General features: G+C 48.3%; 8 protein-coding genes across 8 annotated transcripts; 4 read left to right on the top strand and 4 right to left on the bottom strand.

Annotated features, from left to right (window-relative positions):
• Nucleotides 1–376: 376 nt before the first annotated feature.
• BJ212DRAFT_1361914 (uncharacterized protein) lies at nucleotides 377–839 on the bottom strand. Its single transcript, XM_041335930.1, has 2 exons — nucleotides 598–839; nucleotides 377–548 (listed from the first exon to the last, which is right to left on the bottom strand). The coding sequence occupies exons 1-2, from the start codon at nucleotides 761–763 to the stop codon at nucleotides 481–483; spliced, it is 234 nt and encodes a 77-aa protein (XP_041192083.1). The 5' UTR covers nucleotides 764–839; the 3' UTR covers nucleotides 377–480.
• Nucleotides 840–861: 22 nt separating this feature from the next.
• On the bottom strand, nucleotides 862–2,373 carry BJ212DRAFT_350281 (uncharacterized protein). Its single transcript, XM_041342990.1, has 3 exons — nucleotides 1,754–2,373; nucleotides 1,528–1,698; nucleotides 862–1,480 (listed from the first exon to the last, which is right to left on the bottom strand). The coding sequence occupies exons 1-3, from the start codon at nucleotides 2,142–2,144 to the stop codon at nucleotides 960–962; spliced, it is 1,083 nt and encodes a 360-aa protein (XP_041192082.1). The 5' UTR covers nucleotides 2,145–2,373; the 3' UTR covers nucleotides 862–959.
• A 1,441-nt stretch (nucleotides 2,374–3,814) lies between these two features.
• Nucleotides 3,815–5,153, bottom strand: BJ212DRAFT_1447552 (aspartic peptidase domain-containing protein; the record flags this gene model as incomplete). The annotated part of the gene is made up of 8 exons (XM_041338415.1): nucleotides 3,815–3,906; nucleotides 3,964–4,107; nucleotides 4,165–4,309; nucleotides 4,342–4,452; nucleotides 4,496–4,636; nucleotides 4,686–4,852; nucleotides 4,908–4,937; nucleotides 4,991–5,153. The coding sequence occupies 8 exons, from the start codon at nucleotides 5,151–5,153 to the stop codon at nucleotides 3,815–3,817; spliced, it is 993 nt and encodes a 330-aa protein (XP_041192081.1).
• A 485-nt stretch (nucleotides 5,154–5,638) lies between these two features.
• Nucleotides 5,639–6,568, top strand: BJ212DRAFT_1361893 (uncharacterized protein). Its single transcript, XM_041335929.1, has 4 exons — nucleotides 5,639–5,829; nucleotides 5,882–5,988; nucleotides 6,052–6,273; nucleotides 6,328–6,568. Exons 1-3 carry the CDS (start codon nucleotides 5,729–5,731, stop codon nucleotides 6,075–6,077), a joined length of 234 nt encoding a protein of 77 aa, XP_041192080.1. The 5' UTR covers nucleotides 5,639–5,728; the 3' UTR covers nucleotides 6,078–6,273; nucleotides 6,328–6,568.
• Nucleotides 6,569–7,262: 694 nt separating this feature from the next.
• BJ212DRAFT_1300526 (uncharacterized protein) lies at nucleotides 7,263–8,882 on the bottom strand (the record flags this gene model as incomplete). Its single annotated transcript, XM_041333000.1, has 7 exons — nucleotides 7,263–7,455; nucleotides 7,596–7,619; nucleotides 7,684–7,838; nucleotides 7,945–7,989; nucleotides 8,193–8,426; nucleotides 8,638–8,694; nucleotides 8,811–8,882. The coding sequence occupies 7 exons, from the start codon at nucleotides 8,880–8,882 to the stop codon at nucleotides 7,263–7,265; spliced, it is 780 nt and encodes a 259-aa protein (XP_041192079.1).
• Nucleotides 8,883–9,040: 158 nt separating this feature from the next.
• Nucleotides 9,041–10,529, top strand: BJ212DRAFT_1273816 (putative tartrate-resistant acid phosphatase type 5 precursor; the record flags this gene model as incomplete). The annotated part of the gene is made up of 7 exons (XM_041331119.1): nucleotides 9,041–9,176; nucleotides 9,229–9,384; nucleotides 9,432–9,487; nucleotides 9,541–9,756; nucleotides 9,809–9,913; nucleotides 9,968–10,325; nucleotides 10,375–10,529. The coding sequence occupies 7 exons, from the start codon at nucleotides 9,041–9,043 to the stop codon at nucleotides 10,527–10,529; spliced, it is 1,182 nt and encodes a 393-aa protein (XP_041192078.1).
• A 3,825-nt stretch (nucleotides 10,530–14,354) lies between these two features.
• On the top strand, nucleotides 14,355–16,127 carry BJ212DRAFT_1432126 (glycosyl hydrolase family 61-domain-containing protein). Its single transcript, XM_041337702.1, has 3 exons — nucleotides 14,355–15,140; nucleotides 15,195–15,328; nucleotides 15,384–16,127. Exons 1-3 carry the CDS (start codon nucleotides 14,696–14,698, stop codon nucleotides 15,756–15,758), a joined length of 954 nt encoding a protein of 317 aa, XP_041192077.1. The 5' UTR covers nucleotides 14,355–14,695; the 3' UTR covers nucleotides 15,759–16,127.
• Nucleotides 16,128–16,345: 218 nt separating this feature from the next.
• Nucleotides 16,346–20,950, top strand: BJ212DRAFT_1481929 (uncharacterized protein; the record flags this gene model as incomplete). The annotated part of the gene is made up of 14 exons (XM_041340331.1): nucleotides 16,346–16,572; nucleotides 16,628–16,691; nucleotides 16,744–16,863; nucleotides 16,935–17,322; nucleotides 17,383–17,486; nucleotides 17,547–17,690; nucleotides 17,744–17,865; nucleotides 17,914–18,045; nucleotides 18,084–18,163; nucleotides 18,228–20,097; nucleotides 20,149–20,224; nucleotides 20,277–20,445; nucleotides 20,493–20,686; nucleotides 20,747–20,950. The coding sequence occupies 14 exons, from the start codon at nucleotides 16,346–16,348 to the stop codon at nucleotides 20,948–20,950; spliced, it is 3,894 nt and encodes a 1,297-aa protein (XP_041192076.1).
• Between the last annotated feature and the right edge of the window lie 676 nt (nucleotides 20,951–21,626).

The raw sequence follows: 21,626 nt of genomic DNA, 5'->3' as shown, positions 1-21,626 counted from the left end.
AGACTAGTGTACGGTCAATTAGGAACTGTCCGAGATTCACAGGGTAAATTAGCAATGCGCCCAGAGGCCTTCAGATTCACCAGCGTGAATTACAGTAAATTAACAGGTCTGTAAATCAACGCTAATTCACAGGTGAATTAGGTCAAATGTACTGTGAATCGGGTGAATTAGGTGAATTATTTCCACTCATCCTAAGCAGAAGGGTCGGGGACAGACGAGGACAGGTTTTTAGTGGCAGCCTTCTTTGTTGGTGCGGAACCCGGGTGTGAAGGTTGTTTTCTCATTGAATCGAGCGGTTCACGCAGGTAGGGTGCGCGTAAATCGATACCGCTGGATGCTGCAAGCACAAACGAGTCATCTGCACTGCAGACGTCCCCAATGATTAGAGGCCTGTAGATACTAGACAAGCGAGATAGAATTACATCATGTACCTATCATGATGTAGCTCTATTGTCACAAGAATACTACATCTGAATATCATCACAAACATATGAAGTGGATAATAAGTACCACGATCAAGTGCGGTACCCAATTAGCCCATGACACTGCTTTGTATGCGTCAGGAGGAAGATTGCGTAAAGTGGTGAACATGATTACCAAGAGTAAGGCACGAGCTGTGATGTATAACATGATACATAGTAATGCGCAGGCCATCAAGCAGATCGCTAGTGGTTCGCACAGGTAAAGCAGGGAGACCAAGAAACATGTAGTAGTGGCAGTAAACAAGGGTATGCAACTTATAGCGACGGCACTTGTGTGCCATAGCACCAGCTCCTAGTATATGGGGAAGGCAAAAAACCAAGCTATACAATGGATGCCGCCAAATAAAGTTGCCATAAGCAATGCAGCAAGCACAATAACTATAATGTCCGAATTTTTGAGTTCGATGTTGCCGTCGTCAAATGTTGGAACTCGGAGCGTTCGAGACGGTGCGGCAAAGCCAGGAAAGCCCGTCATCTCTAGAATTGGACGGAAAACTGGAGCCAAAATCCCAAGCCAACTGAAATGGTCTTGTTTATGGACACTAAGGTGGACATAATTAGCAACGGTATAATTGTTGAGGAGCATACATATTCAATGTGTTCTTTTGGCCGTGACTTGGTCGACTTCCAGTGTACTGGATGGGGACATTGCACATTGAGAGGCTTGTTCCACCACACAGTATATATGACGAAATTGAGGACCGCGAAAGCGAGTGTCCCTACTTCGAGCTGGGTACTTTCAAGGTGATATATGGCGCGGGTGGTGAGCTGCACAACAAACCAGGCCACTTGAAGGATGGTCGATCCTTTCGATATTGCATTGCCTTTACTCCTGTCCTGGATCTGGTTTGCCGTTAGGGTAGGGACGTCGACACACCCGTCACGTATTAGGTTGAGAATGTCATCAGGTCGTAGTGTAAAGCAAGGTTTCCCGTCCACATAAAGCATGAAACCACCCATCAACACAAAGATGCTATGCGTCTGAGTCCATGTATAATCTAAGGATGCACATGAGTCAGCATTTGTGAGCACGAATCGGGCTTACCTTCAGGTTGCTCTGATACATTATCCCTAACAAACCTTTTGACTGACCTCGCAAGACCACCAGGGAAACGCCAAAGGAACACCAGCACGGACTGTACACCTTTAGTAAGCACTACAAGGAGGTGACAGAAGCAATTTCCACGTTGCTCCGGTGCTTCAGTGGGCTCGTGATCTAAGGACATGGATAGTGAGGTATGAAATGCAGAGTTCCTGAAAGTACAACTCACTTTCAGACTGCTCCTGCAGCTGAGAAATCTTGAAATGTCCCGATTCCTGGAACTGTCTCGTAACAAGGCAAGCGCTGAACCACTGGCGCATAGCCCGTGTGACAATTAGTTCGGGAGTGATTAGCGCCGTTATCATGATGCCAAGTCGCCGCAGTTGGATACAAAGGGGGCCGTCCTTGGAACTCAGAATATTGGGGTGGATAGCACTGTATGTGCATGCAAAAAGAGTGAAAACAGAGCTGGAGATGATGGTCCATAGGGTTCTGGTCGTGAATGATGGGGCTCTAAACCTGTTACTAGTAGTAGTATTTGTTGTATTTGTCGTAGGTTCCAGTGCAGCTTGGATCGCTCTGACCAGGTATAGGAAGACCCATAGAAGTAATAAGCGCATTATTGGTTGTCACTTTGGGGTGTGTGCATCTTGTTCACCATTTGTATCCTGCTAGTGGGCGTCATCTCAGGGCAGTGTACGTATGCATATGTGCAATGTACAACGAGGCCCTGGCTTGCCTGGTGTTTGCAGCACGGCAAGCGTCATGATCACCCCCGCTCACCGAGGACAAATTTGAATGATCTCGCTGGTGGTGGGCTGAAGCTCCAGTGTTGTATCGGAGGAGGATTCAGGCTGCTCTGCGTGCTGATCTACGACTCAGAGACTGTCTCCGATAGGAAACATAGATCTATACCTCGGTTATTGTGTTCCCGGAAAGAACAACTACGATCTTGATGTTGTCATGAGACTTGTGGTATTCTGTGTTCTCGAGGTGAGTACATTATAGAGGCGAGAACACGGTTCATAGCTGCTTAACCTTGTCTTGCATCAGATGTGCAGAGTATGTCAGCCAGATCGAAATGAATGTCTTCGTGGCCAATCTTTCGAAATCATCTCCTGTACCGCAAATGTAAGGAAAACGTATCCCCCAGAGAAAGCTTGCTAGAATAAAATAAGAATTCGGATGGCACGCACGTCTTGGTCTCTCGGGTCCTTACATAGGTGGGGAAAACGTCTGTTGCATAGTCTTTCCTGCATCATGCGCAATTGGTTTCAGCAACTGGCTAATCCGTACTTTGGCAGACTCTACATTCTTTTCCGAATTGCTGAAATCAATAGAGATGCCCAGTTCGATGGTTGATGGAATCAATTGGCTTGACCATTCAATTAGTGCGAGAGTCAGGTATCAGAGATATGGAGAGTACAGGGAGCGGTTAAAGCGTAAATAGAGTTCACCATCCTGATTCTTGATTCGAATTAGAGAAATCTCCTTTGCACCGAATCGCGTCAAGGTTGGACACAGACCATGCGCCAGCCGTGGACCATCCGCTGAATCCTAGGATACGGCCCGCGCTTGCAGTGTTCACACACTTAGACTGGCACTGGTTGAAGCTCGTGCAGGCCTGAGCGCTTCCCGCCGCCGCCGCTTCGCTACCTTTCCCATTCAAGTTACACCCTCATCATAAGAAGAGCGAACGCAGGAAAAACGCCTATCGTGCAGAGGGTTTGCAACACAAGGAAGAACTCAGAAACGTAACGACGGGAAAAGGTGCGGAGCATGAACGTTTGAATTTGAACACTGGTTATGGTGACCGATTCAGATCGATTGACGAAGTAAGGTATAATCCGAGTTGATCGGTAATATGACTCAACTGACGCGTCTTCAACGCACACTACACGATAGAGACACATATGATGTTTCGAGACACAATTGTCTTTCACGGCGATTATCGCAGTTTCCACGCTCGCGACAGAAAGAGACTTGGAATTTAAGGAACTTCAAGTTGAGGGAAGGCATTTACATCACATGCGCTCTAGATCTGCAATACCGATGACATGGACATGTGGTTAGTTAGAGCGATGCATGTGTTACTAACGAAACTAGAATCAACGAGTTGTACAGTTATAGTACGGCCCCACTAGGTTCAATGCTGACATCTGTTGCAACTTGAATCATGAACTACGGGTAGCAAGATGTCACCCATCTTGGCTACACATAAAGATCAAATTCGAAGTACGAAGGGGTATATATGCACTTTGGGTATTAATCGATGTGTCCACGGGTTACATCAAGCAAGTTCTGCAAATCCTACCCTCGTGTTTGCGTAATCAAACACCGAATAAACGTTCTGAAGAAAGACATCACCGACAATTGTGAAATCTGTGGTGTGAGTATGAGCAACGTCATCGTGTCCAAGATACCACGGGTTGTACGCACCCATTTCTGAAGACGCAGCAATCCCAGCTAAGCAGTCGCTGGAAGGAACGTCTGGCCCAAGGTTGTACGTCTGCGCAGAGACTTTGAAGGCACGTTTGCCAAACGTGAACGTGGGCACGGTGGAATTGATGGTATCGCACGGAACTGTGCAGATGCAGACATTGATAAACTTGAAGATCGTGGAATAGGTAACAAGCTTACTTGTCCAGTATGTCTCCGCGCCCTCCGTGTGGGCAGTAGCTCCAGATATATTAGCGTAGTAACTTTGTGCGATTGAATAGGACGTGATGACGAAAGTGGTGCCCGTATCAATGATAACAGGAGCGGCCTGCGACTCGATGACCTCCTGCCCAACCTCGAAATGCTATCTATCTCTACCTGCCAGTAGCCTTTATCCGTCACAGGAACATAAGTGAGCGTGTCGGAGCGGTAGAGATTGGTATTTGTTCCTCCGATGACCATTTCGCTATCTCCTGGAGTAGTAGATAGCTTGAATCCAAGGACGCTTTGTGGTAAGTTTTCCACTTTCGACCAGTGTTTGGAATAGTGGAGATCCCTCAAACTCTGATATTTCGCGGAATGCCAGACCGGAGAGACCGTCAGGGGGGAAAGACCCGTCCTTACTGAACTCTGGCGAATATATCCATGCGGCGCCGACGGTCTGATTCTTGGCCTGACAAACTAGTTTAGTAAAGAGAAAACGAACACCTGCGACGACTGACTTCGTAACCCCCAACAAAAACATCGTCGATGTACTGCTTACCCGCTGTCTCCCCAGCGCCGTACGTGAGCACGAACGGCTGACCAGAATCTTTGGCAGACGAGGATGCAGCAGGGTCGTATCGTGTATGTCCAACGCAGCCGGCAGTACATTTGGTAGATGGAAGGACTACGCGAATATTGCTGTCAGCGCGGAGTTGAAGGGATATTCTTCTGAGACTCACAGAGGTCTGAACTACCAGTGTCGAACACCACTTCAGAATGTTGGAGTTAGACCGTATCACATTGCAGAATCAATCGAACAAACCTGTAAACGTTTTTGGGGGCGTGCCCACATCAATCTCCCCGTACCAGAGGTCTGCATTGTAGTTGACAAGGGGCACGTTTCCATTCCGCTTTGCAACTGGGCGAACGTCGAAGCGACTACTCAGCGGGTGAGGAGACCCAGTGTTCTGTTGGTAGGCCCTCATTGTGGCACTGTACTTACTAGTTCATGTTAAGCTGATGGATTTCGTGAAAGAAAGAAACCCAAACATACTGGTATGCATGATCCAGCTGTTCCCACACAGTCTTCGGGTCAAACACTTTGGAGCTATTGGCAGCGTTTGACCTGGAGTTGAGGAGAATGCGTTGTGTGCGACCCGTGTTAGAATGAACATTTGGCGGAGGAGTGGGCGACCCGACAACTGCTACTACAAAAAGTGCACAGATTGCAGTAAATTTCATCTTGTAGGTGCGTCACGTTGGTGGTGTAAGATAAGAGAGGGGCGACAACCAGGCCTAGTGTTAAGAAAGCCGCCATCATCGCGTCTGAGATGCAAGCTTTCAGTTTGGACTAACGGTAGACTTGATGGAACTTATGTCAGTTTGGGTCTGCGTCATGGCAACGGGTAAAGCGGGCCGGGGCCTTCAAGCGATCTCATAGACTGTCACATGATGTGATATTCGACGAACGCCTACCTTAATCTACAGGGCCAGCTTCGCTCTCTTCATCTAGCCAGTCCACCATGCCGTCCCTCCATTCGATCCCACCGCCTACTCCATCATGAACGGTCAGAGAGTCGACACCACTCCTGCCGGACAATACTGGGTTGTAGGGGAATCTGCGGGGTGGAAGGTTTATAACACGGCGGGAGCAGACAAGATGTACGTACTCCTCGACCTGTTATTCAGCCGCAATTATGGCCGCGGTCGACAGCGATATCTACAAGCTCTTGATTTCAGGCATCGTATCACGTCCCATCGCATTCGTGTCCATGATCAGTGAGGAGGACATAGAGAAGCTGGATTCCTGGAACCATTCAGGTAGGATGCACCTCCGCCATCTAACGTGTTGCTCTGCACACTTACCTCGCTTGCATCCATCAGTTAGTTTAACACACCTTTTCCCATAGGTCATGAGCTATCCGCCTATCATTTCATTCAGATGCAACCACAGCGCTCCGGGCTGCCTCACAAGACACAATCGCGAACTTGAAGAACAGCCAAAGATTCACTGAGCATCATTAGCGAGCCATTCATCGAGAATGCAAATGCAACTATCATAAACGCTCCTCCCGGCTTCGACGAGTGGACTATCAGCGGAAAAATGCGCATGCATGCACATTTGTGATACGATATATGCGCTAACAATATGGTATTCAGGTGCAAATAAAGGCCTCCTGCGTCAAGGAAAACGCTTTTGGCATGGAGTCCAAGGTAATTTCATATACTACCAAGTCCACTCGCTCGCTTCCCAACAGCTCTACAAATCCATAGATATCACCCACCCAGTCACAGGCGAGCACAAGAGCACGAGTGTCAAGTGCATCCACTTGCGCAAAGACGTGCTCGCAAGCACAGTAGCACTTACTGCTACTACCAGGAAATGATGAGAATGTGACATAATCTCTGTTGTATATCTCACGAGTTCAATGGACTCAAGTCTGAGCAAACGTCTATCAGCGTGTTCAGCACAAGATATCACAAACTGCGAAGATGCAGCACGACTGTCCATGTCTCTGACGAACAACCCCCGAAGCGCCAGCGCACAGCTCTGCAGGCCCCCAGCGCAGGTGCACACCACAGCCATGTGTCTGCCGGTGGTACAGTGCCCTGTCTTGTACCGAGGGTAAGGCAGAAGGGCTGTCGAACTGACGCTCGTGCTGCCACCATGTCCGGAACGTCAGCATGCTGCGAATGGAGAACTGCCAACGAAAAAAGGTCACGATCCTGGTCAAAACATTTGGCGAAAACCACACTGGAGTGTCAACCTGGCGTTCCGTTTTCTGTGCGAGAAGTACGAGACCCGCCCTGACCATGCACGTTCTGTGAGTATCCGCAGAAGGGGAGTGGGAGTGGCACCAAGGATGTGCACGCAGCAGCTGCCAATTACCCTTGATTCATTCTCGCTGACGGTCTTCTTTGCTCACTGCAACTCACAAGCTCGATCTCTTCGACTTTAACAGTCTTGTTGACATGATTTTTATTACTCTACTCTGTAATGAGCGCATATTGCAGATTGAGTGAACACCTACCAACGGCCTGCAACTTTCAGTTTGAGAACACCTAGAACAACACCTACCAACCACCAGCAACTTTCAGTTCGAGAACACCATAGCGCGAAACTGCTCTTCTATAGTGCTAATGCAGCTCTCCATATGCATGTAGTCTGCGAAATGGAGAAGGAAAAGCCCCAGAAAAGTTGTACATGTCGTCTGCGAAACGGAACGGAAGAGATTGTCTGCGAAACAGGGAGGAAAATCGTCTGTGAAACGGAATGGAGGAGGTTGTCTGCGAAACGGGGAGAAAAGTCATCTGCGAAATAGGGAAGAAAGTCATCTGCGGAACAGAAGCCTCGGAAAAGTTGTACATGTCATTTGTGAAACGAAACGGAGGAGGTCGTCTGTCTTTTGTACACGAAGAATACCCACTGTTCTCCGCTGGTGACAACACCCCTAACGGCAAATAAGCTCTCATAAAGTTAGACTACCTCACGGAACAGAACAACAGAGAGCTAACCCCTGCAATTGGCAATACGAAGCCACAGCAATCACAACCTGAGGCAGAGCGGCCCGAACGTTATCGAGCTTGGCTTCGAAGATGTTGGACGTCATTGGTCCCTCAATGTATGCAGGATTCGTCAGTGCTGTGGTCGGATCGCCCAGGGGGTATTCCTAAAGAACGGTTCAAAGCCATTCTAGCGCGCGACGGAAAATAACTAACCAGTGTACCGAGCGGGGAGTTTAGTCACCAGGAAGTCGACGACGCCACTAAACGAACATTTGCCAGAGTCTCAGTTGAAGATTGTTCTACGGAGAGGAAATTCTGAAATTCTGAAATTATGTTCACCGTCCGGACACTTAGTAACTGATACAACTCTCAACAAGAGCATGTTGATCAAGATGCGACATCCAGCTTTCGTCTTTGGAGTTTAAATGAATATACAGTCCATCGCGGAAACCAGCCAGTGTGCTAAGGAGAGGCTGATCAACGCTGTGAGCAATTCAGCGTCATTCAGCCCTCATCACCTTAATATCTTCCAAGTTGTCACGCAGTTCCTGGGGTTTATCGATCAGACCAGCAGGCAAATTTTCGTCTCCTTCATCAAGGTTGGAACGAAATTCCTCGAATTTATAAAGCAACTCGGCTGTATCCCCTAAAGTTAGGTCTGAAAACTTTCGTCGTTTGGCAATGGCAGGGACGATGTGCGATACACCGACAGATGCGAGAGACACAGGAATTTGATTATTGGGGTTAGTTCGCTCATGCGTGCACATGTACAATTGAGGATCAAGTTACTTCGTGTGAAAAATTGACGGATCCTTTAGGTGGCAGCTGCCAGTACGTCATGGCAAAACGAACCCCTCCGAGCCATGACCGTGACCAATTTCCCCCCCGCAGTTCCTTAACTTCACATGTGATGGCTCCTCATGACACCCTTTACTTCCATTTAGAGGCCACATCGAGCCACACCGTCATAGGTCCATATGATGCACTGCGCTCGGCTTCAGCGCTAGTGGGTGTTCCTGCCTGCATACACATGATGATCTCTCATGATAGTTACACGTTCGTTGGTTTTCTTTGCGACTCGCAAGAAGGGTCGCGGACGTTGTGAGGCACATATCGAACGTGGTCGAATAACTTACCAATTCGAAAACCATTGGCTTGAACTCAATTGGTGCGCTATATCTGAGCCCGGCAGATGTGACAATGTTCATCTTCAATCTTTCTCGCGGTTTGGCACATTTCTGTAACGCATTTGGCGACTGATATGCACAGATGAAATTTCTATATTATGAGTGATAGACGCGAAACTTGCTACTCCGATAGACGGCCCCACTCTACGACCGTCTTTCAATAACTTGCCATTCCTGTCATGACGAGCTGGAGTCGTTTGTCTTTCCTCGCGCTTCTTGTCCTGCAGGAAAGGGTCCTTGCAGAATATGTGAGAACCAAGAAATCAACTATTGCTCCAGTTGGCGCAGAGGTTTTGACGGTGGGCGTTATTGGGGGTGAGTAATCATATCTGATCAACAGGAACAATGCTTGACCAGGACTTCGTAGATTATGGCTGGACAGGATGGACACCGAGTCCTCCGCATTTCTGCCTTGAAGTGCTTCCAGAGCTGCAGGCTGCTGGACTCGTTATTCCCAATGAGGTCCTAAACGACTGTGATCCTGGAGACATAACATACATAACCAATGCCACTGCTTTGCAACGTGAGTGCACCTGCTCTTTTACCACAATGTAGTTAAGTCCTATGAAGTCGACACATCCTCGTATGTTGGACAAGTATGCGCGATGAAGAACTGCACTGCATTTGTACGTGCCCAAACATAACTTCGCATGAATCGCTCATCTCGAACTGTTTGCAGGTCTCTGTCGGTGACAACTTTTATGATAGTGGTATTGATTTCACCACTGGCGGAATACAACGCTTCCAGGAAGCGTGGGTCGATATGTACAGTCAAGGAGTCTTTGAGACTGCTCCTTGGTATCAATGTCTCGGTAATCATGACGTTGTGAAAGGTCAGAGTGGCATCGACTTCCAGACTAAAGTTGCTCCAATTTATGACCCTCGTTGGAACTTTGTGGGCTCAACATATCTGGACCCTTGGAACACCTGCTGAACGCTTCTGTCAGGGAACACAAGGGCTCCCCTATTGGACTTACGATCTGACAGGTAATGATTGGACTGCTACTTTTGTCGTCGTGGACTCAGATTGTTTCCTGAGCTCGTATCAAAAGGTTGTGAATTTTGTCACATGCAGACCAATGACTGATGGATGACGAGTCTTCCAGAATTCCTCTGTATATATGAACTCGTACACGGAAGCCTGCTATGCCGACAAGCAAACGCAGATCGACTTCCTAGCCAATACATTCGCTGAATCTTCGGCTACATGGAAATTCCTTCAACTCCACCACCCTTACGTGTCTTCGGCCACCAACGAGACCGAACTCGCACCTCTCGTGGAGATTGTTATCCAGCACAACGGGATCGTCCTAAACGGCCATGACCACTGCCTCGGGCATTATTACGCAAATAACACTAACTTCATTCTCTCTGGCGCTGCGGGCTACCCTCAAGCCGGTGATTGCAACTACGGTATATCACTTGGACCGTATGTAAAGTTCTTGGCAGCGAATCCAATGACTGGTATGGTTCCTACTTCCCCATATATTGATCTGGATTAACACTCCCCCAGCGGCGAATGGTTTCGTGACAATGGATATTAGCAACCAGTCCATAAACGTTGAATATTACGTGCGGGACATGAATTTCGAAAACGGGGATTTATACCCTGTTCTGCACGATATCAACCCTTCTTATTCATTCCAGATCACACAGCACGCAACATGATCTTTCTTTGAAGATCTGAAGATCCTTGAGTCACGCCATCCATATCTTTTGTATGCGTGGTCGACGACACGAGGATATTTCATTTGCGCTAGTACTTTCGAACCATAGCAACAGACTACTTCATTCGGATACACTTTTCGCCTTCCCTATATATCTGGTATATCTGATAGATAAAAACACTTGTTTCTTTATTGGACGTTGAGACCAGATTACCTTGTAAATTTGTATTATGTAATATGGAGTGATGATTGATGAGTGCCTGATGCCCTTCCGAAGTACTTCCGCTGTTCAAAGCTCCCGAAGACAAGGTGCATGCAGCGTAACATAAGAACGTGACCTCGAAAACCTCAGCTGCAAATTTGCCCGACTTACCCGAGTAGTACAGCGGCGTCAAAAACCTCTTGACCACGAACAGGACGAATTTCCGGCGCTCGCCAACGCCAACGACGATTCGTCTACACGAAAGGCGCCACCTAAACGTCAATCAACTCAACCTACAACTTGAGTTGTTCGAACGTTCATTATGCATGTCTTTGTTTGTCCAGGACCAGAATACCCACCACCCTTGCTCATCTAGCTCCCAAATCAAGTTTTGTCAGTGCAATGCGGCGGCGTGCGCCCTCCACCGCACCAAACCCCACTTGTCCGGCACCTTCGCTGCCCTCGTCCTTCTCCGGCGATTGAAGGTACGCTCCTGGCGCCTACTGGCACGCCCTCGTATGGCCACCATCGTTGTTCTCCGCCAAACTCTACATTATCCCGCCTACAGCGCCGGACTCGCCGTCTCCGACCTCAACTGCTTCCCCCCCAGGTATGGACGATTGTATTGCTCGTATCCTATCGGCATCATTGTCGCCAGGTATTCCAAAACACGAGCCTGCCCCGGCACCACCCCTATCAGCCATCGTCATCCTCACACTCGCGAACAGCGACGATAACTTGAACATGTTGTCCGCTTTTGGGATCCTTCGTTGAGCTTTACATAAAAAAACATAGAGACATGTCTCCTTCATTTTTTCTTCTTGGAAATGAAAATTTCTTATGTCTCCTTATCTTGTGTGTTGACTTGTATTCCCTAAAAGCAGGAAGTGGCCGGAGGTCACGCTCTCAGGTCGGAGTCAGCATAAGGTTTCGAGGCTTGGGGGCACTGCGAAGGTTCGTTATATTTGCTCAGCCATGATAGCATTAAACAGTACATAAGTCAGCTTGCTAAGACCCACCTAGGATTGTCTCAGGCCTGTAGGGGCGGGGTGCATGTGCCTGATACCTTATCGCTCACGTAAAAGGGTCTCGACTGTGGCAAAACACCCCAACCCAATGCGTATCGCAGGGTTGTGCCCTTTGGTGAAAGCTCTGCTCCGGAGTTATGCCTCGGCTCCGAGGGAAGTCACGGTCGCGTATCTGGCCAAATATATGTCACATCATCTTATGACCAGGCCGCGGCAGAATCCTGGCGATCGAAAATGGCAGGAGCGCATGTCAGTAGGCGTACGTCTGCGTCGGTTGAGTCTGGTTAAGTTCGCACCTGCAGCTGGCCCTAAATGTGTCATCTTGGTACGCATATGCTCACAACCCATGCCTCTGATTCAGAATTTCAGATACATTTCTCTCCGTCGTACCGTCGCATCAGTACCTGGCCACCTATGACACAGTCATGACGTCACTAGTAGTAGTAGTGATAGGGTTGGCCCATGATGCATGACATTTAACGGACCGCTGAGTGAGTCATGTCGCTTTGTTGTCTCACTGGATCTACTAGTGTGAAGGCAAAGAAAAAGTATCAAGTGATATATGGACGCTGATCAGCAGGACTGTGTCCGACGAGTCAACTTTAGCTCCATGTTTCGGATTATTCATATCAAGTATGGTCCATCGTAGTGCCCCGTACTCAGGCCATTCAAGATGACGAACCCGGCGGCCATTGGACGTTATCATCTCTGGGTGACTTGCATACTGATGTCCTACCTGTGGGTGAGCAGTATGACCAAATCTTCGTACATTCCCCTGGACGACTTGAAGAATGGGCTGCGAACACGGGCGTCTTTTGCTATAAAAGCCGCTCCGTTAGAGCCCGAGTTCTCATTTGAATACGACGGCTCTCCAAATAGGAGGATAACTGAATTGCTTGCTCTCCAATTTATCACCGGCACGGCTGTCCAAATGTAACCAAGACATTTTAGCTGAGCTTCCGTCGTGCTTGCAAGAGTTCACTCTTCCCAATGGCAGCCACAAGGTATCTGGCATTTTGTCACACTGTTCATAATCGCAGTACTAGATGTGCCATTGAACACCTACCGTCTCATGATGGACATCACACCTGGCAATATTGGTAAGATGGTTTCTCCTTACGGGCATCGCGCATCTTGCTGAAATATTCCTCGATTAGTGACCATCGAGAGCGGAATCACCTCTATCAGCATTATTGTCGTCACGATTGCATTTTACCCCCTCGACTGCTTGCTGTCTGACTTGGGGTATGTACTGATGTGCCTGTATCGACATCTGTCGATATCGAGATCGCAGAGCTTGAACTATCTCGGCTAGGCATCATGGGGTCCTCCTATCTACCATGAACAGCGTATGTAGTCCATCATTTGGACACATGACACGCAATTGCTCACGGTACTTTTTCGCTTGCGCAACAGCGTCGATTACGATTCTAGTCATCTCGGCTTTGGCGCCTGCTACGTGTGAGTATGGTTCGACGCGTTCTTTAACCCATTGGTTTCAGCGTCAATTCAAAGCGATTTTGCGGATGACGATATCATGGCATTTGTTGTTGAAGTTGTGGTACCGAAAAGCGTCTGGAGGTATGTAAATCAACTGAAACACGCATTTTTTATGTTAAATATCCTTCGTATTTTGCAGTGTTTCGATCGTTGACTTGACTTTTTCTAGGATTTTATCCATCTGGAAAAATCTCCGCTTGCTGCTCCGCGCGGAAACGGAGCTTGGTGTACGATACTTTTTCTCCACGGCCAACGGCTCGGACATCGCAGTATACCCAGTGCCAGCTTCCCTCGACCTTGTCACGACAACGAGTTTAAGTGACTTAATGAAATTATCGCCATTAACCAATCGTGCACGTGGCCATCCATAAATCTAACAGGGACCGTAGTTATGGAGAGTTCCGATGATATGGAAGGTACACTGGGTGTCGATCGAAAGGATGCAGATTTAGATGTTTCTCGTTCTTCCAGTGGTTGTAAGTCGAAGAAACCTTTTGGGGTACTATATAACTTAATCACCCCTACATAAAACCTTATAAATGAAACTCCATCCGCTGTTTCAATCTTACCGAGCACCAAGAGCAAAGCTGACGAACTACAGAATACCTCGAAAACACCAAATCGTGACAGTCTGTCAGAGCCATTAAGTAGCTGCAGCTGATTGATTCACACGATTTCACTGTGATAGAAATCAGTCCGCCTCTCGATTGAGTGGTTGATGTAGCATGGAGGCAGTTCCCGGAACCTAGAATATCAAATGCATGGACGTCTTTGTGAGTTAAAAACGTTATGTATGGAAGGCGAGCACTCGATAGAAGAGAACCGGTGACCGGCAGGTACTGCGGACATGCGGTGGACATGAGGTTCGCAGGTGGAATGGACATTGGTGATCAGATCATTGGTTCAGGATTGTATACTTCCACGCAGTGTCTTAATCAATGCCTGGGTGTATGCTAAGCTGTATCTTTAACTGATAGACTTGGAGAGTACTTGCAGTTTGGAGTAAAGGATGATTGAAAAAACGCAGTCATCTAATCTTATCTTACGGAAGCAGTATATAGGAAGCACTTCGGACCATTGATATGAAATCCACGCCTCGTTTTTTGTTTTCTCCAGTCACGATTCTCGTTGATGAATTCTAGTGGCCAGCTGCTCGAATACAATAGAAAGTTTGATGGCCACGCGTGTGTACGCATATAAGCGCAACCACGTTGCGTCCTCGCAATCGTGTTTACTTATTTTTTCCCCGCAACATCCCCGCCTATACCTCGACGTGCCTTCTCCTCACGCTGTGCGCGAGCCCTGTCACCCCTTGTGTGCATTTTTCCACCAATCTAACTTTACTTTAACTGCTGTCCTTCCTTTACACGCATCCTTTTCATTCTTGATATAAGGCTCAAGCCTGCTGCGACATCCTTGAAGTACTGTCAACGTGTCATGTCCTACTGCTCGTATCAGTTTTCCCTATCCCTTCTTGCATTTCTACCACTCGTCTCAGCTCATGGATATGTCGCCCAAGTTGCAATCGATGGCACTGACTACTATGGGAATGTCCCCAATGCCGACCCCGTTCCCAGCATCGTCAGACAGATCAATGATGTCGCACCCGTGAAGGGCGCTAGCAACCCATATCTCAATTGCGGACAAGATGCTCAACTCGCATCACTTGTCGCCAACGCTAACCCATCCAGTCAGTTCCAATTTTGGTGGAAGGGTGGTGATGGCAGCAATTGGCCCCATAATATCGGTCCCATCATGACTTACATGGCCCAGTGTGTCAACACGACGTGCGATCAGTATAATTCAACGAACGCAGAATGGTTCAAGATCGAGGAGACGGGGCTGCAACCAGGCAACATGGTTTGGTATCAGCAAAATATCAGTACGTTTATTCATTCACGTCATTTTTATATATATCTGAATGTTGCATGCACAGTGAATGGTGGGCCAGCGAACGTAACCCTTCCTCCAACACTGGCTCCTGGGCAATACCTCATACGACATGAGATCATCGCGCTGCATCTCGCAAATGAGATGGGCGGCGCCGAGTTCTACCCCAGCTGTACGCAGGTGAGCCATATTTTGTTCGTAGTCTTATATTCCATGTCAATCACGTCCTCTACAGGTTAATATTCAGGGTGACCAATCGGGCGTCGCCCCAGCGAGTGATGAAGTCACTTTTCCAGGCGGGTACAGCGACGACGATCCAGGAATTTACGACCCAACGGTTTTTGACACGCCCGTGCAGTACACGTTTCCTGGGCCTCCAGTCGTCTCGTTCGCTGCACCGGTGTCAAATACTTCATCACCGACGTCTTCCAATTCCAGCTCAACTACTACGAGTACACCTGTGCCCTCTTCAACTGCATCGAGCAGTGGGGGCGGAGCGCAGTGCCAAGTAAGCACGGCGCAAGCTGCTTTTGCTGTCTATCCACGTCAGCCACGAAGCGTGTCGAGAGTAATGAGACGTTGGTGGGAGAGTTTGACCAGCTCGTCGTGAATAGCCTCTGTCTCATTGATCAGAGGGCAATTATGGTTGTCGTGATATTCAGATCTGGAGAGACGGGTATATTTGAGAGTTTGCGGGTTTTCGTATTTGCTGTTCATCACTGTTCTGTAGTCCACTTAGCGTACCAGGTTAAACTGGTTGTAGATCATATTAGATTATGTAGTCACTAGTACCACCATAGGTACGATTATATAGATAAAACTTTGAACTGAAGTTTGGCAACTTGACACCTGTACACAGAATCTAGAAGCTTTAGTATTCACCCGTACCGAAGTCATCACACTCCGAGTCGCGCATGTTTGATGCCAGACTGGTTGCTTACTAGCAATGGTAATGGCTGACAGTATGCTATTTAAGTAGTACTTAACCTCGTTACTTCAGAAGTCTGTGATCATACGATTTCTGACAGTAAAACGGAACAGGCCTGGTACTAGCTAGGGGTTGTTGGGCAATTCTGAATTTCTGACGGGTTGAAGCACGTGGCGCCGACACGCGACGTGATGGCACGCGTTGTAGACTGTCACGTCACGCCTCCTCTCACGTCGGCTCATTGTCGAGCACCTTGAGGCTTGAGCGGTATGGCCGTCTTCGACGATGTGCACTATGTTCTTTCATCTTCCATACCGGCAGAACAACGTAAGGAGCTTTCAGGCTTGTTGGACCTCAATGGCGCAACGAGCGCACCACCACACACCCATCTTATTGCCCTTGCTGGATCGCACACTCAACACGAACACGCAGGATCTTTGCATATAGTGTCGGGAATGTGGGTACATCGGAGCATAGTCCTCGGAAAACTTCAGCTGTGAGTGTACTTTGCATTTTAGACTAACGTGAAGGCGATTGACAGTCGTTGTCAGCGAGCAGTACTATTCACCTGATCCAACAATGATTTTTTCGGGCATCGTGGCGTGTGCTACCGATGTAAGCAAATAGTTATTGCCTCACGCCGTATGATATAAACTTCATATGCAAGCTCTCCCCATCGGACCTCGAAGTTCTCTCAGCAGGGATCACCTCGTTAGGAGGACAATGGCGAACTGGTCTCACGCGCGATGTAACACATCTCTTCGCATTGCATGAACAGAGTGACAAGGTACTTTCTATCTTTGCTTCACTCGCGTACAATGGATCGATTATTCACATTGCTACCCCCTGATCGCGTAGTACCAAACTGCCATGCATTTTGCGCCACATACTCACATGTCTGTCCTCACACCGCATTGGTTCGATGACTCAGTTCGCGTTGGGCGTCGTGTGCCTGAAGGCCCTTACCTATGGCCTGATCCAAAGGTCTTACAAGCTGGCATGCAGGTCACAATGGACGAGGATGATGTAGAAATTGGAGAAGGTGGGAAAAAAAAGAGAAAAAAGAGTGGCGAGACAAGACTGAGTAGCCCTATGGTGACGGAGGAAGCAGAATGCAGAGAAAGAGTCGATGTATGGGCAGGAAGGAGGTTGTTATTGTCTCGTTCTTTGGAATTGGGACAAGGACATCGTGAAGCTGTGGAGGCGAATATACAGAGAGCGGGTGGAACTGTTGCCAAGGTCAAAGGTACCGTAATTTTATACTCGTTGTTGTGACGTCTTCCTGACCTTATCTCACATGTCTAAGGCACCAGCACAGACGAGGAAGCACAAGAGAACGAGGAAGCAACACTTGTAGATGAATGCGATGTGTTCGTCACGCGGTACCGCTCTGGGAAGGCATACTTCAAGGTATATCCCCTGTTTAACTCGAGGACGTCAGCGGAACATCTTACAGCGACTATGTTATAGGCGGCCCGTTCATCTCGTCCGATTTTGATCGGAAATTTGACTTGGATGTTTCACGTCGATGCGTCTGGCACGTTGAATGATCCGCATGATAGTTTGTTGTGGTACCCGGTTCCAAGAGGAGGTATTCCTGGTCTTAACGAATGCGTGAGCAGAATCCATCATGTGCCCTGTGGTTCATTTTCTCACTCGCCGCCCAGGAAATCACTGTTACTAACTATACCGGCGCCGCGCGAGATTACCTGAAGAAACTTATTCAAGTCATGGGCGCAAGGTTCACACCAAGTATGAGTCAGAGCAACAAGGTTCTGGTCGCCGGCTAGTAAGTGTTTTGAGACAGCGAGTTACCAGTTATACTGATGGCTCATAGTTCTCCTTCGCCTAAAACACAGCGCGCAGTTGCATGGTCGATACCAATAATCAATCATACTTGGCTCGAGGATTGTTTCATTGCATGGAAGTGGGTACCTCTGAACGACCGCTCTCAAGCGATCGTGTCTTTGTTTGTTCTGAATCTATAGGCTGATGATCTGCACTTAGGAATCTTACTGTCGGAGTTGATAAATACATTCTCTTTCCCCCCGGCGTCGATTTTGGGAAGATGCTCATGACCCCAATTGGTGAGTTTGGACTGCCTTCTCTATCTTAAAGTGTTCACCATATGCGATGTGCCATTCTAAACAGGTGGTACAAGTGCGAGCTCTGTTTACATGACCTCAGGGGGACCTGTTCCAGGCGGCCGGGGAGTCGGTCCTATTGATATTGACGTAGAGGAGCAGAGGGATGCAGAGTACCGTAGGGGCATGGTCGATGAAGTGGAGCCCGTCACCACAACCACGGACATTCCCAAATCAAATGCCAAAGCTAAGACCACATCCAGCAAGTCGAAGCCAAAGGTCATCGATGATGAGGGTAGCTCGGCTCCGAAAACATCCCAGCCTGTAGCGTCAAGGCCGAAGCCCAATGCTCTCACTGCTCCCCAAGCTACAGACATGAGCGCGAGAGACGCTGGAGAGGTGGAGATCGCCGTTAATTTCGGCGATGATGAGGACCTTGACTTTGACGATGCTGGTGACATAGCGGCCAGTGTAGTCATGGATGTCGACGACCAACATGTTTCCCCTTCCAAGTCACCAAGACATCAGAAGCCGAAGCCGACATCATCGGGGAAGTTGAAGAAATCTCAGAAAGTCACCCTCGAAGAAGAGGGCGGTACCACGAGCATTGACGATGGTAGCTCAAGACTTACGAAACCACGACCACGCAAACGTTCGAGGATCATACGAGAAAGCACTGTGTCCGATGCGTCCGATGATGCTGTGGAAGTGTACGAAGGGCGAGTGACAGATGGTGTAAAGAATTCCAGGGAGATCGACGAGAGCTCTGCGGATGACGAAGCTCCCCCTAAGGCTGAAACCAAAGCCAGTGGGAAGTCTAACAAACTGCCCACATCAAAGGAGAAGACCAAGCCTCAGAAAGCTGGTCATCTTCCCCCTTCTCGCGAGCGTTCCAACTCTGAATCTATGTCAGCCCGTCCAAGCAGGTCAATTCCTGGGTCCTCGACGCCAATAAAGACAGGGATGAAACCAAAACCTAAGCCGAAGGAAACTCCTCAACGCGCTCCATCCTTGTCTGATGATGACGACGAAATTTTTGCACGGCCTGCGAAGCATCAGCCACTTACGCCGAGTGCCAAAGTAAGAGCCAAAGAGCCGGAGAAGGAGCCGCTGACTACGTCCTCAAAAGCCAAGGAGAAACAGAATGCTCGCGCTCCATCTCCATCTCTGTCCACTACCCATTCACCTTCGCCTCCTGCAAAAACCTTTAGGACGCCGAAACGCACAGTATCTGTACTGGTACCATCTCTGCCGAAAGACTACTTGTCTCCAAGCCCACGCAAGGACACGCCTACGAACAAGGAAGGAAGGTCCGAGCTTGCTAGAACGAACTCCATTCACGCATCTGCTGCCGAGGCTTCGACAAGCGGATCCAAGCGTGGACGCCCTTCGTTTTCAAAACCTTCAACCTCAACACCTTCCGTGAAGGGCAAGTCGAAGTCCGAAGCACGGAATGAGTCAGAATCGGAACACGAGGATGGGGTTTCCGTGGTTTCGGATACTTATACCTCACGTGGGTTACCAAAGCGCAGTGCTGCCAACAAAGCGACGAGCAAACTGAGGGACGAAATTATGCCCGACGTCGTTAATTTCGAGAAGGAGCGCAAGAACGCCAAGCGAAGGCGTAGCTCCGGTCTCAATGACTCTTTCATTGCCCTGCGTGACGAAGAGGAAGTCGAAGAGGAACGAAACGGTAAGAAGCGTAAAGTGGCGAAAGCTCGCGCAGAGGACGCGAACGAAGAGACAGAAGTTGAGGTCATTTCTATTTCTCGAACGAAGTCGACGTCGAAGACAGGCGCGGCTGAGGGCAAGGGCACGAAGAAGAAAGCGGGAGAAGGGATGAGTATTGACGAAGACGAGCCGTCCAAGAGAAAGGGCGTGAAGGCGACTCAGAATAAAAAGGGATTGCATGCTCCTGATGTTGTCACCGATCAGCTGTGCGTAAATTATTTCCGTCCGTCATCCTGACTTATCAGATCACACTATAGTTCTGGACCCTCTCGAGAATCTGGAACAGTGAGGGTGATGACAACAGGTATCCAGCTGACCGATGACACTATCAAGGTAAGAAAGCTCCCTGCAGTAAAATATCGCCTGATTGATAAACATACAATAGCGGTTGAACAAATTGGGTGCAAAGATGACAACCAAACCCAACGACTGCACGCACCTCGTCACAAAGGGAATAGTCCGTACGGAGAAGTTCTTGTGCGCTATCGCAAGCTCTCCATTCGTGTTAACAGAAGGATGGGTTAATTCGAGTGTGCGAACTGGCAAACTTTTGCGTGAGTACTAATCCTGAAAATTGGTGTGTTCTGATTGACTGTTGCAGTGGAAACGGACTTTCTGATATCTGACCCCGAATCGGAACGGAAATGGAACTTTAAGCTCTCCACTTCTCTCGAGCGCGCTAAACGTGAAGACGGAGGGGATAGCTTGCTGAAAGGGATGACATTTTATGTGACTCCAAAAGTCGAGATTGACTTGAAGTTGCTCAAAGCTGTCATAGCATCCGCTGGTGGTCAGGTGAGTTGTATTGACACTTGCGTCGAGTACATCGCATTATGACGGCGCGTGCATAATCAGGTTCAGACGTCCAAACCGACGACTCGAATACTCAAGGGGAACAAAAACCGTCACGTTATCTCTTGTCCAGCAGACCAATCGATCTGGCGACCATTGGTTGAGGAAGGATATACTATATATTCCACAGAGCTCATTCTGCTAGCCGTACTTACTCAGGAGATACGGTGGAAGGATGACAACTGTATCAGTTCCAAGCCTTCCTAAGGTACATGTACAGTGTACTCATCTTCTCATTCTCCCAGTGTCACATCATATAAACAGAACGACCAGCTTGCATATCAACTTCGTTCACAGCTTCCGAAGATACCATCAGTTTAGCAAAGGAGACGCTTGGCTCATTCGTACTAAGTGATAGAGAACGATAGCCCTGACCCTGACACTAAATGCAATGATCAACTAGCCTTTGTACTATGGATTTGATTCTTCCCGAAGCCAGTGATGCCCACTAGGATGTATACCAATGATGGGACGGGAGTGTCATACGTACTATAAATAAGGAAACTCATTATCATGCCAGTTACTGAATTTCACCTGCTTTGGTTTCATATAGTTGGGAGGGCTCTTGTCGAACACCATCCACGGGTGAATGTCATTGAAGGTATGTTCTGATGGAACAAAAAACTCATCAGGAAAACGTAATTCATGACACAGCGTTACAAATCAAGGTTTTCCTGATGGGCCCTTGTTGGTGGCAGGTTTCGAACCTGCCAAGCCTAAGAGAAACAGATTTTGATTCTGTTGTGGCAACCACTTGGCTAAGGCCAGTTAAGAAGAGCTCTAGTAATTGTATTGTTTACATGCAGCTCACTCTATGATCATTTCAGCCCAACAATTTCCGATTCAGAAGATCCTGGCCGCTGAGGCTCCGACGAGGTGCCTC

Source organism: Suillus subaureus (assembly GCF_016647635.1).
Source record: "Suillus subaureus strain MN1 chromosome Unknown BJ212scaffold_20, whole genome shotgun sequence".
Taxonomy (NCBI): domain Eukaryota; kingdom Fungi; phylum Basidiomycota; class Agaricomycetes; order Boletales; family Suillaceae; genus Suillus; species Suillus subaureus.
This window is presented reverse-complemented; position numbering and strand designations above follow the sequence as displayed.